Below are 16,546 nucleotides of genomic sequence, written 5' to 3' on the forward strand. Positions count from 1 at the left end.
TTTATTGGAAATCAAAATCACATTATTTGAACTTGGATTTGTTCACTATCTTTATTCTGCTTTGAACACTAATATCTCTACTTATTATTCATATATTGAAATGTTCTTCTAGGAATTCCTTTAGTTTGTTTTTTCTATGAAGTTCTTAAACATAGACTCTGGCTGGTGCAAACAATAGAGTAAAGTTTTAAAATCCCTTTCTAAGAAACAGGTGAAGTAAAATGTCTAGTAAGTTTCTTCCCTTCCTTCCGTCCTTCCTTCCTTCCTTCCTTCCTTCCTTCCTTCTGTCCGTCCATCCATCCATTTATGGCAGTTTTCGGTGTTGTTCGGCCTCTCCATTACTTGAAGATAAGTAAAACAAACAAACAAAAAACCAACAAAACAAAAACTCCTCTCATCTAAAGTTCAATTCTATATCATTTTTAAACATAACCTATAAACTTTATGGGAGTAGGAAATCTTAACATTTGAAAGATGAAACTTTGTCATCTGGCTTGATTTCCTGCATTCAGACATTTGCAGTTCCTACCATGTCGTTTATGTCAGGCTTTCTAATCTGGAAGCAAACACGACTGAATGGTTCTTTCCCATAAATCTATACATACACATTTTTCAGTTGTGAGCTACTCATACCACGGATTTTTTTTATTTTATTTTTTTTTTAATCTAAACCAGTTTTATTCTTCAAAAATATTGATTCATTCAGTAGTCAGAATTGCTTCCTGAAATGTCTCCAGAGCAGCATGCAACTGAATGTCAATTTTATTGTGATTGGATTAGTTCACTGGAATGCCACCAGAATTCAGGCAAGTGCCTTCCAAGCTGAGACCAGCTAAAAGTTCTTTTTCTATAAACTCCGAGGTGCCAAGAGGCAGTCAGTGGAAGCAATTTCAGCCACCAAATTAATGAAGGTAACAGCAGATGATATTGGGCAGGAGTATTTGGCAAAATATCTGATTTTAAAAGAAAGAGAAGCTCTAATCAGATGAGTAATGTGTTATGGGTGATGAAAGGGATGGATGTTCATCCACGAGATCAATTCATGTCCAGTGTGTTTTACACTATGTGGGTTTTTATGTTCCCACTTGGATAAGGCCTCCTGCCCTTTTATTTGCTAGTGAACCATCATATGGCTTCTTTTAGACTTTCATTTTGCTTTTCTAAATGTCGCAGTGGAAGCCCTTACAACAGAGTTAACAGCAGATTTTTTTTATGTTAGTTGCATCTCTCAGAGCACTGAAGTTTGTGTTATGACAATCTCATGAAATCTTCTGAATTTAAGCACGATGGAGTCTCCATAGATTTCATCCCAGTAAACACTTAAGAGTACTGATGGCAGATAAAACTGTAGCTGTTGGAAAGCACCACTCCTTATTATAAATTCTTTTTAGTCCTCCTTTCTGCTTATATTAGTGCATCACCTGTTCTACTGGGAATTAGGATTGCAGTATAGCTAGTAAGGAAGACTGCAATTTGATTCCTAGGTCCATTTAAGAACCAGCTCTTTTAATCTCTGTATTTAGATACATATCACCAGTCAAATTGATAAGAAACATTACCTTTGTTTCTTGATCATTACTACTGTGTGTTGCTTTAACTACTTTGAAGATCTGTGCAATTCCTCTGTCAAGGAAGTCACTGTGCTTAGTATCGTTGGATTTTTTTTCAAACATGTGGGTTTTTGTGACCATCTTTGCAAAATTATTTCCACATATCTTTCATTCATATCACTCCTTAAAATAGATTAGATGATGATTTTGTGCATGGTATCATGTGATTTTTAAGGCTCTCTTTTGATTATATGCCTGTTTTCTTATTCAAAGTACTGTTATTATATTAAAGCTTACATTCATAACTTGTCTAGTGGCAAGATAATTTGATAGTAGTGAATCATCACTTCAAGGCATGGTGGTTTATAGAGTAAACTTACTGTTAATCTCTAAATACTAAATTAATATTTAACCTGAATCTTTACATTCTGTGTCTTTCAGTATTTATTATAAAACATAACTATTCTATCAGTTACTGTTCAATCAACAATACGATTTAATGGTTAGGCTTCAATCTATTTCCTGTCTCTGAATCACATGCTCAATTCAAGCGTTATTGTTGGCACAGGTTTGTTGAAGCTGTAGAGCTCCTGGCAAGGCATGCAGAGAGTGGTTTATGGTGCCACAATTATTCATTTCTGCAAACTAAGTTTTGTCCTTGTAATTTTCCTACAAGATTCTGTATGTGCAAGCCCATCATTGCTTGAGTATTTTCTGTGCAGCTTTCTGACATTCGGCATACTTTTTGGAAATAGTTGTTTGCATTTTCAATGTTCACAGAGAGTATTTCATCTTAACAAAACAAACATGGCATGCAGTCTTTAGGTATGATGATAATAAATGCTGCTACTGACCGATTGAATCAGCAGTGCTTATCTTATTTAGCAGTGTTGATTTATCAACATAATACAGGCATTATCTGTCATTTATATGTGATATATATATATACAACACTCTCTATCAAGTCTTGTTTTTCAGCAACAGAGGCAGATTTAAATTTCTAGGGCTCATTAATAAAACACTTGTACAAGCCACAGTGCAGAAGTCTAAGAAAATTAAGCTAATCTCTCTGGTGATCAATAACCCAATTTTACTATTTGGAAATATGAATCAGTTGTCTTAGCAGATGTGTTTTATTAGAGGGAGATCACCCTATTATTAACTAAGATATTTTCCTTTATTTAAATCTTTTTCATTGTATAATACTCTGTGCGCGTAGTGTCTAGCTTTGTTTCAAAGCTTTTTCCATTGTAGAGTGACACCTCCTTCTTAGTTTGGGATTATGAAGATCAGACTTTCTGGCTTCTCTTGCCAGAAGGCAAGGGTCTCCTGAGCTGCTGGGGTACTTGCCATCTGAGATGGTGTGTTCCTTTAGCCACTCTGCTCCACTGGTTCCTTTTTTCTTCAGGAGGATGCATTTCCTGACATATTGGTTTTATGTACATGGAGTAACTGTGCTGATGCTTTTTTTTGCTATTAATTTTCTTTAGCTAATACAGCCCTTGTAAATAACTGTGGTCCTTAACAGACTTGTTGCCTTAGGTTAGGGTGACTTTTTTTTTGTTCTGAACTCTTATTTTTCTTAGACATCTGTGTATTAATATAGTAACAACATTTTAATATAAACACTTTCTTATGATAGCAAAACAGCCAATCATCAGAAAACAGTTTCCCTTTTCTGGGGCTTCCTTTCTCTCTGGAGTTCTTTGGAATATAGAATTGCTTCAGTCTTCCAGTTTCCAACCTTTGAATTTCTATACATCATACACACACACTCTATATAGTTCTGTTTTCTTTTCTAACTTTATGCCAGATCTCTCTCCTCTTACACAACTCCTAGTCAGTCCTGTTGACTTCATTAGTGTTGCATCCCATTTTCTTAAATGAAGAGTTTATCCTCTTACCATTCCTGCTTATGTACTGGCTTTCCTTAGGGGAATGCACTCCTACTTGACCAAAATATGAACATCCTTGTTTCAACTTGATAGCGCTTTAGATTGATATTAATCTACCATGCTTCATTTCAGATTGATATAGGGTTACAAAGCTAGCCTGTACTCCTCTGTACAGATCAGTTCTTTTCTACACTTTAGTTTTAACTTTTTTTTCCATCTCTCTGCATCTAGTATTTGCCAAGACCCTTCTGTAAAGCTGTATGGATTTTCGTATAAAATAATGCTTTCCTGTTTCAGAAAGTATCACCTTCCTGGAGAAAAATTAATTTATCAAAATGCATGCTTGGCTCCAACAGCTTCTTAATAAAATACTGGCTATAATTTTCAGTTTTTCAGCAAAATTCCTCAGATCAAATTCCTCAACCTGGCCATCTGTCATATTAGGCTGAAGCATTTGTCATAATTTTGTACAACATAGTATCCTTTCCTGTCTCAGCATTATCAAATTATACTTTCATTTGCAGCATGAAGCCAAAGAAACTTCCTTGAGTTCTGTGGAGTAATGCTTGATTATATACATATTTTCTGTGAAAGCAGAATTCATCTCTTTGAGTTCTTTGTTTTTGGAAGATTTCCAAACATTTTTAAAGAAAAAATATCTTAAATTTTATGAACTTAAGACTGCATATGAATCATGTTAAAAGTCAGAAATAGTGTGTTATTTCTTTCATTTGTGAATTTGAGCAGATTTAATTGTGGCAGTAAAAATTCTTCTGCCTTAAAAATGATGGCTTTATTTAGATACAAATATTTATTTTTCAAAATCTTTGTCTATTTGATTCTCAATGTGAACTATAGTTAATACTCTTAGTTGAATGGTAAATATGATCTTCTTTTCCATTTAAAAGTTTTAAATTCTTTGATATCTGAAATCTCTGCCAGAGCCATAGCTTGTATGTTTCCTTCAATACACTCATGTTAAATCCTCAAGCATTTGCTCACAAATCGTATTAAACTGTAAACAGATTTTGTAAAGAAAGATTTCCTAAGGATGACCTGAAAGTAGCTTCAGTTTTTCTGACAACTGAAATGGATATCTGTTAAGTTCTTACGTGATATTTTTTTCCTATATATTTTCATAAACATATGCACAGAGACCCTTTGTGTATATATCAATTATAATATATAACCTGATAGATGTCCAGTGTGCCCTATGTTTTATTGAAATGTGAAAATAAACTTTTATTCTGATTTTCCCTTCTTCAAGTTTGGCATTGACCAACATCTTCAGCAGCTTATATTAAATAATTCTTCATGAAATAATAACATCATGCACCCCAAAGGATGATTTATGACTAGTTCCAATACTTTGAGAAATTCAACAGACCATCTATCCCCACCAAACTCCTACTCTCCACCTCTTGGGCTTAGTTCTAACTGCTACAAGTAAGTCAACCCAATTTGGCTTTCATGCTTGTCTGCCTGCAGCAATACAAGGTCCAGCCTTAGTGTCCACTGCCAGCAGTGGTTTTAGAAGCCCACGGACAGTGTCATTTTGTCAAAAACCTCAAGAGACTTGCACCAAAGGACTCTTCATAAAGGCAAAAAAAAACCTGTGGAAAAAAGGTGGGAAAGGAGCACAAAAAGAGGTGCAGGGAGACTGAGGAAGCCCCTCAGCTCCTCTGCATTCAGGAAGAGCGGCAGAGGCTCTGATGTGGTGTTGGCAGAGCCAGAAGATGATGGCATCCAATCCCCATACATATAAAGCCTGTTTCCAGGGCGCGCAGCTCCCGGGAGCATCACAAACAGGGTGCTGCATGTCAGAAGAGCATGGACCAGCAGTTGGTACAGGCAGGGTGAGCAGGGAGGGCAGCGTCTCCCCCACTCAGGAGGCCAGCTCACCTACCAGCTGCCTCCCAGACAACAAGTCTAGCCATGATCCTTGTAAGTAGAAAGCCCTTGCCAAAAAGAATGCGGCTATCCAGTCCGAGTGTCTGCCCTCTCAGCCCAGAAAGCCAACTGTATCCTGGGCTGCATCAAAAGAAGCATGGCCAACAGATCAAGGGAGGTAACGCTGCTCTTCTGCTTTGCACTGGTGAGGCCTGTGCTATATCACATACTTTTCCAGTAAGTCTTCTTTGTGTCCATATTAACATGATCTTTTAGTTACAATTCTTTAAAACATACAGTGGCTTTTCTTTTTCATTTTTCCTACTTCATCCTTTCCAGTGTAGAATATTCTGATAGGACAAGGGGAAATGGTTTTAAGCTCAAGGACGGAAGGTTCAGATGAGATGTCAGAGGGAAGTTCTTTACTAAGAGAGTGATAAGGTGCTGGAATAGGCTGCCCAGGGAGGTTGTGGATTCTCCGTCCCTGGAGGTATTCAAAGTCAGGTTGGATGGGGTCCTGGGCAACCTGGTCTAGTACCATATCTGGAGGCTGGTGGCTCTGCCCGTGGCAAGGGGGTTAGAACTTGATGATCCTTGGGATCCCTTCCAACTCAAACCATTCTATGACTCTGTATTTCTAAGTATTGGAAATTGTTGGATTAATTTCATTGCTTGTTCCCAAACTCTCAGTATGATTATTTTATGAGAAGTTTGATATTTTCACTGACTTATTTTATGTGAAAGAAAAAAGAAGATGAACTGACATAACTATTTCATGTTTTTGTTCCATCTCTTTTGAGTGTCTTATTAAAATGGCAAAGTGATGCAGAGTGTGACCAACCATGGTATTTGTAAGGTGGGAAAGAGAAGCCTATATTGGAACTTATCTAATGTTCCAAGACTTGTATACGCATAATTTTTTTCTATTTTCTATTTAAATCTGTCTTCAAGAAGATAATGACAAGGTATATTTTTCTGTAATTTAGATGCTGTTAGTATTACATGTATACCTGAATTCATCTCCCATCACTACATAGCTGAGAAAGCTAAGTTACAAGTCTTTATCTTTGGTTAATGAAGATACGTAAGGTTTCACTTCATTGTTTTCTAAAGTACTTTGGGCAATTAAGATCCTAATGTAAGCACTTATTTAAGACACTAGAATTTCAAAGGATGGCTTTAAATTTTATTTGCCTCTGTCACAGATCTTCCCCCTAAAGCCATCTCACTAAGGCTTTCTATATTTTTCTTCTGAAAATGTCCTGTTCCATCTGTGAACCTGAATGAGATGAGCCTTGTCTATGTTGCTTATTACCACTGTGACCTCAGCCTTGCTCTTTATTTCTTCTTCTTAAGGATCAAACAAATTACATTCGATCCCAAACCATAATAACTTGAAAAGCAAGTCCTTTGCTGTGACCAAGCTGCAAGCTGCCGTGCTGCTGAGAGGCATTCCTCTTCATGCTGGATTTTTGAAGTCAATTTCTCCTTTCATTGTGCAAGACATAAATGATGTTCAGCACTACAAGGCTAGACAGAAAAGCTATGTGCTCCCACCTTGAAGACCTTCATTTTTTTCTCTTGAAATTAGCTTTCACAAACTTAGTGCTAATTACTAGATATTACAAAGTGCTGAGTGAGCCAACCAGTACGGTTTTGAAAAATCAAGATCACAATATGACAGTACTTCATATTGTACTTTCTTCATGAAATCTAACAGAAGAGCAGTTTCTATGCTGAAAATGCTTTACGTGAGACTTACATGGAAGTAGAAGGTCTAGCTCCTGTCAGGAGAAGAGGAAACATCTTCTCTTTGTAAAGTATAATCTGTCCAGTTATGCACACTTTAAGCTGTTTGGATTTCAGGGTTTTTAATTAGGAAAACAAATTATATTCAGGCTTGGGAGGTTATAGCAATGCATATGTCCTTTGTGAGAGTAAAATCAAGGAATGGTGTCTTATCTCTGCCAGTCTCCAGATTTTATAAACATAAAGAAAGACAGCTGTTATTTCAGATCAAACCCGTCTATTATGAATTTCAAAACGGAGTTTCTAGCATAAATATGTGGAAGCTTGACTGAAGAAAATTTAAACTTAACACTTGAATGGGCTTTCTTACATATGCTTGAATTCACCTCTACTTTTTGACTCTGTTGAATTTGAGAGATATAACATATCTGTCTTAAGAAGCATATTTTTGGTAGTCAAATCAATTTGCATTAAATTGGTACTTTAAAAAATCCTCAGCTGCTATGCAGGGCTATTAAAAATAATAATAATAAAAAATAACCCTTGAAAAACTCATTCCTAACAGCTTTAAAAATACTGGAGAAAATAACTGCAAATATTATAGGAATATGAGCATTTTCAGAAAGTCAGTTTGCAGGTATTCTGTAAATAACACTATCTGGAAATCATTTCCCTAAAAATATGCGGCCTTTAGTTTGGGCAGAAGAATTCAGTAAAGTTTTGTTATTTGTGTTGACAAATTTCCTCTTTTATTAATGATGAACATTCTCCAGCCTTGTACCAATTCTGGTGTTTTCACATATGTAGAATCTGACACTTAGCCTAATTTGATCATTCAGATCACAGGGAACTTACTCAGTGAAAGAGATAGGGAGCCAGGCAAGTTACAGTGCTGCAGTCTTGTCTGTTATAATTATTCTCTTTCTGGTACCTGACAGTAAGGAAAGGTACTACTAGAGGATTGTGTCTTGTTGCACTGAGAACAAAGTTTTTCTTCTGGCTGCCAGATGACTCATTGTGACTTTCCTTTCTTTGTTGTTTGTTTGTTTGTTTGTTTTGTTTTATTTTGTTTTTCAGCTTTCATTTGCAGCAACAACTCCAGAGTTGGCTGACAAGAAAAAATATCCTTATTTCTTCCGGACAGTGCCATCTGATAATGCAGTGAATCCAGCAATTTTGAAGTTACTCAAGTATTACCAATGGAAGAGAGTAGGAACTTTAACCCAGGATGTACAAAGGTTCTCTGAGGTAAGCTTTGCAGATTTTTTTTTTCAAATAGCTAGTTCTTCCATTAATAGCAACTAAGTAAAAAGAAACAGACGTTCTGTTTCAGTCTTTTTTGGCTTTGTTGTACTAGGCGGTATCTGCCATACTGAGTAAACTTATTTCCATTCTGGGGCTTATGTCACTAACAATAGTTAAAAACTACCCATAATATCTTTTGTTTTCTTTACACCCAAATCGTTGCACCCAAGTGCAAAAAAAAGTCGCAATTGTTTCTAGCAAAGGATTCTTTTATACTCTTTGACTTGCCAAAGTGTACAGTTTTGAAGGAAGCTTGTATCTTGGTTCAGCTAAAAGAGAGAATAAATCTAATTTTGTCTTGTTCCTCTCTTGCTCTGATTTATTTTAAGCATCAGTCTGAACACCGAGGGAGAAAATCTGTTAAGTGTATGGTTGAAAGAGTTGTAGGAACTTACTGAGACAAAAATGACTGCAGCCTCTAGAGTTGATATGATCAAGTATTATGCACCCCCAAATCAGAGTTTCACCCTGAGCAACATTTTGCTCATAGAAATTGAAAGAGACTATGGGGCAAGGGCCTTTAGCATGGCATTAACAATAAAGTAGTTAAAAGAAAACATCTTATAAGTAATTAATTAGAGCAAGACAAGGGAGTGAGTTGGCCAATTATTTGAGAGGCAAAACTAATAGAGGAATGTCAGTTTCATAGCTGGTGTTTTGTTTTTTTTCTTTTTCATCATTCATTAAAAAAGGCTGACTGTGATCTGAGCACTAATACAATTAAAACTAGTGAAGAGAGATAGGAACAGGTTAGAGTCTGCTTAGGTGAATCAGATATTTTCAAATTCTGTCACAATTAATTCACTCTGAAGTACTTAAGAAATCTTAGATTCCTCCCTTATGAGTTCTGAGAATTCAAGAATAATAAGCATGGGGAGGGAAGAGACCTTTTTGTCTGTCTTTCCAAAATCCACATAAAGATAAAGGGAATTATAGACCAGTCAGCCTAAAATAAATTCCTGGAAAGATATTTGAACAGATAATCCACTGAGAATTTCACAGAAGATAAAAAGATGCTAAACAATGGCCAAAATGAATTTGTCAAGAATAAATCATGTAAAGCAAACTAATTTCATTTGAAGGCAAAATAACAGGTCTCAAGGAGATAGAGTAATATGTGATACTTTATGACTGTTTCTAAAGAAAACTGGAGAAACTTGATCATGAGAAAGATACTGTCTGACCAATATTCCTGCCACCAAGGTTAATTGTCATCAGATCAGTTGAATGTTTTGAAAATGAGTGCTGAGGTAAAAAGCAGCCAAAAAGTGTGTATGCTTTATCCTCCTCTGTCTCGAAATTATAATTTCAAAGAGCCACTATCAGTGGCTCATTGTCAAACAAGAAGGATGGGATTCTGTCAAATGGTTTTCTAGACAGTGGGAGAGATAAAATGTTTACTGAATGATCAATTGGTACCCATTTGAGAAGAGCTGGAAGCACTTTTGCAGAGGCAGAATTGGGATTTGGACTAATCTTGACAAGCAGAAAAAGATTTTAAAATGAATAGTATGTAAATGAAAAAGTATAAAATACTAGACTACTCTAATTCTAATTCAGCCCAGAGAAGAGAATATTCCAAGGAGACCTGATCGTGGCCTTCCAGAGAGGGGCCTACAGGAAAGCTGGAAGGGACTTCTTATAAGGGCATGTAGCAACAGGATGACGGGAAATGGCTTTAAACTGGAAGAGGGTAGATTTAGACTAGATATTAGGAAGAAATTCTTTACTATGAGGTTAGTGAGACACTGGAACAGTTGCCCAGCAAGTTTGTGAAAGCCCCCTCCCTGGAAGCATTGAAGGCCAGGCTGGATGGGGCTTTGAGCAACCTGGTCTAGAGGGAGGTATCCCTGCCTATAGCAGGGGGTTGGAAGTAGGTGATCTTAAAGATGATTCAGCCCAGACCATTCGGTGATTCTATGATCTGTATATCTGATACAGGTAGAGTGACTTGGAGCTCCCTTTCTTGGCATTGCTCTAATCCTTTTGATAATGATTTTTGAAGTGGCCTGAATTCTATGGTTGTCAGTAGTACAACCCACTATCGGTATCCTCTACAAATTCTTTGCATATGTTTGTACAATTAAAACTGTCCCTTCCATTGGATTAATGCTTCAGTTGCATAAGTCCTCCTGGTATAAGGGTATATACAAACTTCATCAGTTCTGTTTATTAAGTAGGGCAAGTTCATATCCATTGTGCTTCTGTGACCTAGATTTATTGGACTGCTGCGCTATTCTCATCCTCTGGGAGAAGAACCTGTTTCAAAAGTTAATGGTCCTATGGCGAAGGTTTATAAATGAGATTCTAAAATGTTGTTTTTTTCCTGGATTTTCAGTTTTAAGTGTTTGTTATGGCATAGAATCATAGGATAATTTAGGTTGGAAGAGACCTCAGGAGATTGTCTGTTCCAACCTACTGCTCAAAGAAAGGCTAGCTTTGGTATTTATGATCCCTGAAGAATTATGGGTGTTGCATACAGTTTTCAGAAAAGTCCTGACTACATTCAGTTTCTAGTTCCCATGTGAGCTTTCAGCTGACTGGAGATTCTGCAGGAACCTCTAGTTCTGCCACTCTCCAGTGCTAACTGCTTGAAATTGTATTTTGAATACAAACCAAGTGATGTTCTTGTGGTTTGTGTTTTCTCTATTTCATGGTTTTGTGTGAAAAGTCATGAGAAGGAAGTCACGCTTAGCTATCAATGACTGAAAAATGTTGGGAGCTGCCAGTGTTGCAGATGTAAAGGTTTCAGAACATGACTATGAAACAGAAAAGTGTAATCATCTTAGGATTTTCAAGTAATGCTGTATTTGCTAATCAGTAATTCTAATTTGCCTTTGTATTCTACTGTTCCTTCCTACATATTGCTCATTTTGCTCATGTACATTCAAAGTGTGTTTCAAACTGGAAACTTTTACTTAATTGCACTTGTACAATAAGGAGGATTCAGACTTCAGTGTTTTAAGATGGGACACTTCTAGTTTGTCTTCTGTTGTTTCTCTTTACACCTCTGTCATGTTAAAATTCGATAAACTTGCATTTAGCTTTCCACTTGGTATTATATTCATGATATTTCCATTTTTTTTAAATATATATTTCCCTCCCACTGAGAATATTGAATAGGAATGTTTTTAAAACAAGTTAAATTCTGTTCATCTTAAGTGACTTTATTTTTCTGTACTTCTTAATAGTCATCTCTTTATGTGATTTCTCTGCTTTTTCCTGGAAATACTGAGAAATCCTAATGTAATTTTATCAGTGTAGGTGGCATTTCAAAAAGACAGAAGAAATGAAAAGCGTTCTGTAATTTAATGAAAGAGATTAAAATATATAAAAAATGGAAGATAAAATATTGCTGTGTGATTCTATCACCATCTTCACTGAGTTTACGGATCTAAAAATATTAAAAAACTAAAACCAAATTTCCCTTGTAAGTGGACAAAATGCTACTTTTTTGGCTGACATGACTAATATTCCTAAGTTTTCTTCTTGTTCTGTATTTTGTATAGTGACATCTACTTTAAAAATCTGTGGCTCATCAGAATCCATTTTACCTAAATTGAAATCATATAGCAATTTTTAATAAAAATTAACCTAGGAATATAATACTAGGAAAAAGAAAATCATTATAAAGAAAAGCTGCTAGTAAACAGCAAACCTTATCCAAGTAGTATGTGTCTATTTCTGTAGAGAAAGCAGGACATAAGTCTAGAAGTTTACCCGGAAGTTAATCTAGAAGTTTGTTGTAGACTTGCAATCTCAATATGGAGTTTGCAAACAAGGATCTGAATTAGTAGTCACTTCCAATAAGAAGTTGGATAAGTAGATAAGATGAGATAGTTACAGAGAAGCAGAGAAGGATTAGGCAGAGGAAGGAAATTAGGTATCTGGTGACCTTTCAAACTTTAGCCATAAAGCAAGCCTGAGCACCAGTGTTTGGTGGCTATAGTTACAAACTGTGGAGACTTCAAGGTGTGACTGTGTTGTTTGACTTCTCAGGCTTCTGAAGAAAGAACAGAGACTTCCAGCCTCCATCGCATTTCCAAGAGGTGGTAGAACAGAAAGAAATTATTACTTTTTCTCCAAGGATGAGCTTGAAAGCATAAAATTTACCAGATACTAGGAATGTTGAAGCTGGTAGCTCCAAACAATATCTAGTAATTTCATCCTTGGAGGAGCCCTGTACCCACAATAGAGTGCAGTAATGTAGAAGCACAGATACAAGAGATGTGAGACAGGAGGCAGTCAAGTATATGGAAAAAGGCATAGAGAGAAGAAAGTGAAAGCAGGCAAACAGACATTATAAATGTTATTGTTTAACTGCTGAACTTTTTCATACCATCTCTTAGTAATGTTTCTTTGTTTGTTATTTTCACCAAACTAGTTGCATACCTTGAAAGCTATAAAATATTGATGTGAAAGTGCTAGTAAAACAAAATCTGTATTTAAGCTGCTTTAATGCATTTTTGTTTTTTTGTTCATTTTTTCCCTTTGCAAAATCCTACAAGTTCCTTTTCTCAAAAGCCCAGATCTTCTCCCCAAAATAGTTCCAGAGAGTTTAGTAAAAAGAAAATATGGAGATAATCCTCTTAGTAGAGGCACAAATGTGTCTGAAAATGTCCATCATATCACTCAGTTTCAGATTCTTGCCTGGTTGCTAGGATAAAATTTTAGGGACAGCTTACTTCACATTCTCCTGAGCTTGTGAAGAAGAATATCTTTCCCTTTTCTATCTGGTAATTATGATTTTCTATAATTTGATAAAAAATTAAAATCTCCATAGGCAGCCTATAAAAGTTGTTTCTTCTAATATTGCGGATACTATCCATATATATGAGAAATTAAATATTTACTTGTTTCTTTCTAAGTGGTAGAAGTCATTGCAGGAATTTAAAATGACAAAGAAATGTAAAGAGACTTAGACATCCATTGTAATAGGTAACTTTAGAATCTGTAAAGACATTTAGGCTTATGAAATACAAGTTATCATTTGCTGGAATTTTTGGTAGAGCATGCATAAGTGTATTTTTGTCCTCTTGTGAAATTATCATACATGCTAAGAAACTTTTTTTCTTACGGCAGTAGTATTTTAACCAATAATTTTTACCTTTTCTTCTGTTTCCCATTATCCATTTTTGTTAGCTTCCAAAAACAGAACAAACAAACCAAAAAAAGAGGCTACAACATTACCTGGTAAAGAATTGCAGCTACATGCAATGCTGTACTATGGGAATTAATCATTGTATCTGTGTTATTTTGCACTGAAGGTAGACTCAACTATCAGCCTAAGTAGCCCCAGGATTTCCTTGAGCTGATAACATCCTTGTTAAACTTCAGTTGCATTAAACAAAACCAAATCAAACAAGATTTTTTTTTAAGATAAGTGCTCACCACTTTTATCTTTAAACCTGATTGTGCATATGAGACAGACTGGTATTTCCAATATCAGATAAAGCAATGGAATGATCAGTACCTTCTCTTGAGCCTGCAGACCTTTAATGGTTCATGACTGAGAGATTCCATTTAGCTGAGTTTCTTAATGCATACAATATAATAATCATCACTGTACCTGAAAATAAGACAAATCTGAATACAAATAAAATTGCTATTAAGATATACTGAAAAAATGGTCCAAGACAGTGCTTGTTGTGACAGACATTAGAATTGCATATTGCTAATATAACTGCATCATCATATTTCTTTTTTTAGATTTTGCTATGCTTTGATGTTTGGGGGGCTTTACTGTTTTTCATTTGTTTTTGTTATTTTTTATAAGATGAGAATACAAGGATGAAATAAGATTTTGAACAGTGGTTTATCTATTTAACTAGCAAGCATTTCCCCTCTCTCCAACCCCAGTGTTTTGATTGGAGGTCTAATTATCTTCCATTCATCAGAAATTGTAGGATATTTTAAAATTAAAATCAGTAGTGCTGTGATAAGTTTTAAAAGTTGTGCACATAAGATAATATGGTAATATAATATTGCCTAATTCAGAAGAGAATAAGTTCACGGAAAGAAGTATTTTTGAAACAATTTATTAAAATTCAAGGTTTTTCAGAGTTTACGATAAAATCCATGGAATGCCTTTTGGAATGATGAACCTTCCTGGAAGAGTATTAAAAAAATTAACAGAATCCATTCCATTTGAAAGCTAATCTGGCATCAAGAAGAAAATACATCTCTTAAACTGCTTGAAGTTAAGCATGTGTTGTACTGGTGTTGTTCCTTAAGCCAAAGTTATATTGTGACTTCTAGAAATTTTGAACACTGCTAAAATATTAGACTTATCATAGTTGTCCAGGTTTTTGACAAATATTCAGAAGTCATGAGATTATGGGAAAGTCACAGGATTATGACATAGCAGGGAGAAATCTGAGAGACAGAATCTTATCCTATGTTTGTCTCCATTTTTAGAAAACAGTCTGTGAACTCAGCTAAAGAAAAGAGGCATTTTAAGGTGAAAAGTATCCTACAATGTTAAACTGAATGTCTTGTCTGAATGAGAGTGTGCTTTTGAGAGATATGACTCACCAAATTTAATGGCATTCTTCATACCTACCATTTTTCCTAAGAACTTTTATTTGTCACTGGCATATTCTGAGCCTTTTTTTTTTCTTTCTTTCTTTTCTTTTTTTCCTCAGTGATTTGCACTAGGCTAATGTTTTTTATAATAATTGCTTTCTAGTCACTTTTATATCTTGGAATAGGGTTCCAAATTTTGTCTGATGAAATCATCCTAGTTGCAGATCAGTGGAATAGTTTGAGCAACTCACCTGTATCAAAAAACTTAGAAATGCAGGAAACCGCTATCTGATGATGTTTCCTGTTTCCTAATCTCATGGCTTAGTTCTGCAGCACCCTCAGGTCATCTTCTGCAAAGCTGCTTTCTAGATGGGCAGCCTCCATCTACTTTCCAGAATTTGTTGTTCCCTCATCTTCTCAGGGATTGAGGTAGGCTGACAAAAATGTAGTTCCCTGTGTCTTCTTTTTTCCTTTTTTTGGAAACAGGAGGGAGTATTCCTCCAGTACTCAAGCACCTCCCCCAGTTGCAATGGTCATCCAAAAAGGGATAGTACAGGATACATGGTAAGCCTCCTAGATTTTCCTGGATTTTCACAGATCCCAGCTGTTGTGAGAACCTAAAATGTGGGCGATGTTTTCAAATTCACTTCCTCCTGGAACTCCTTCATTTGTAATATTACAGCTAAAGCTTGCAATATTTTAATATTAATTTAAGATTTGCATTTGTAAGATGTTTTATGGCCTATTGACCACTACTCTTTGTATACAATCTTGCAATCAGTTCCTCATCCACCAAACATCAAGTCCACCCATCCAAGTCCATGTCTTTCCTATTTGGAGAGAATGATGTTATGGAGAACCATGCCAAGACCTTACCGAAGATGAATGGTATCAATATCTCTTTCCTTGTCCACTGACACAAATCAGTCCAGATCAAACAGGCTACTTGGACATTATGTTGGTGTTCCCTGATTGAATTAGTACATGAACACTTCTAGCACATATGTTTCTAAACTGCACCTGTTGTCAATACAGTTAAAGAGGACTTGAGACAACTCCTTCTGTAAAAGTCAAAAGGTAAATTATATACTTGTTGAAACAAATAGAGGAAAGCTGTAAATAGGAATTAAATTCATTAGAAATGTTTTGGCAGTGTCTTTCATCTTAATTTCCAGATCTCCCTGCAGTTGCTTTGATACTAGATGATCTTTTAATTCTGCTGGTAAGGATAGATCAGTAAAAATGTTTAGACTCCTTTTCCCCAGATCCAAGAAACACAAAGTTTATTTGTTCTTCTTCCTTACGTGATTTGAAGAGTGATGTTTGTATCTCTTTTGGATTCATTCATGATGTCAGATTCAGAGATTTAAAAAAAAAAAAACAACAAAGGACAAGGATCTGGGAAATTTATCCAAGAGACAATACAGAGATTCTTGTGTATTTTAAATCCAACTATTTTAGTGCCTGATTTAGTGGTTTACAACACTGCTATAGCAAGGTAGTTGGAACTCGATGATCTTTGAAGTTCCTTCCAGCCCAAGACATTCTATGATTCTGTATATTCAGGAGTCATCTAAACCTTATTGCTACAGTCTGTGGGTATTGAAGACCAATCATTTCTCTAGCAGCCCT

At 35.7% G+C, this 16,546-nt stretch overlaps 1 protein-coding gene across 1 annotated transcript in view; it reads left to right on the forward strand.

The window, feature by feature from the left end:
• Positions 1-16,546, forward strand: part of LOC109366697 (gamma-aminobutyric acid type B receptor subunit 2-like) — a 166,266-nt gene that overhangs the window by 75,142 nt on the left and 74,578 nt on the right. The window contains exon 3 of the mRNA XM_031552769.1: positions 8,162-8,332. Coding sequence (XP_031408629.1) covers positions 8,162-8,332 — 171 coding nt within the window. The remainder of the gene's footprint in view (positions 1-8,161; positions 8,333-16,546) is intronic.

Source organism: Meleagris gallopavo, chromosome 3 (assembly GCF_000146605.3).
Source record: "Meleagris gallopavo isolate NT-WF06-2002-E0010 breed Aviagen turkey brand Nicholas breeding stock chromosome 3, Turkey_5.1, whole genome shotgun sequence".
NCBI lineage: Eukaryota > Metazoa > Chordata > Aves > Galliformes > Phasianidae > Meleagris > Meleagris gallopavo.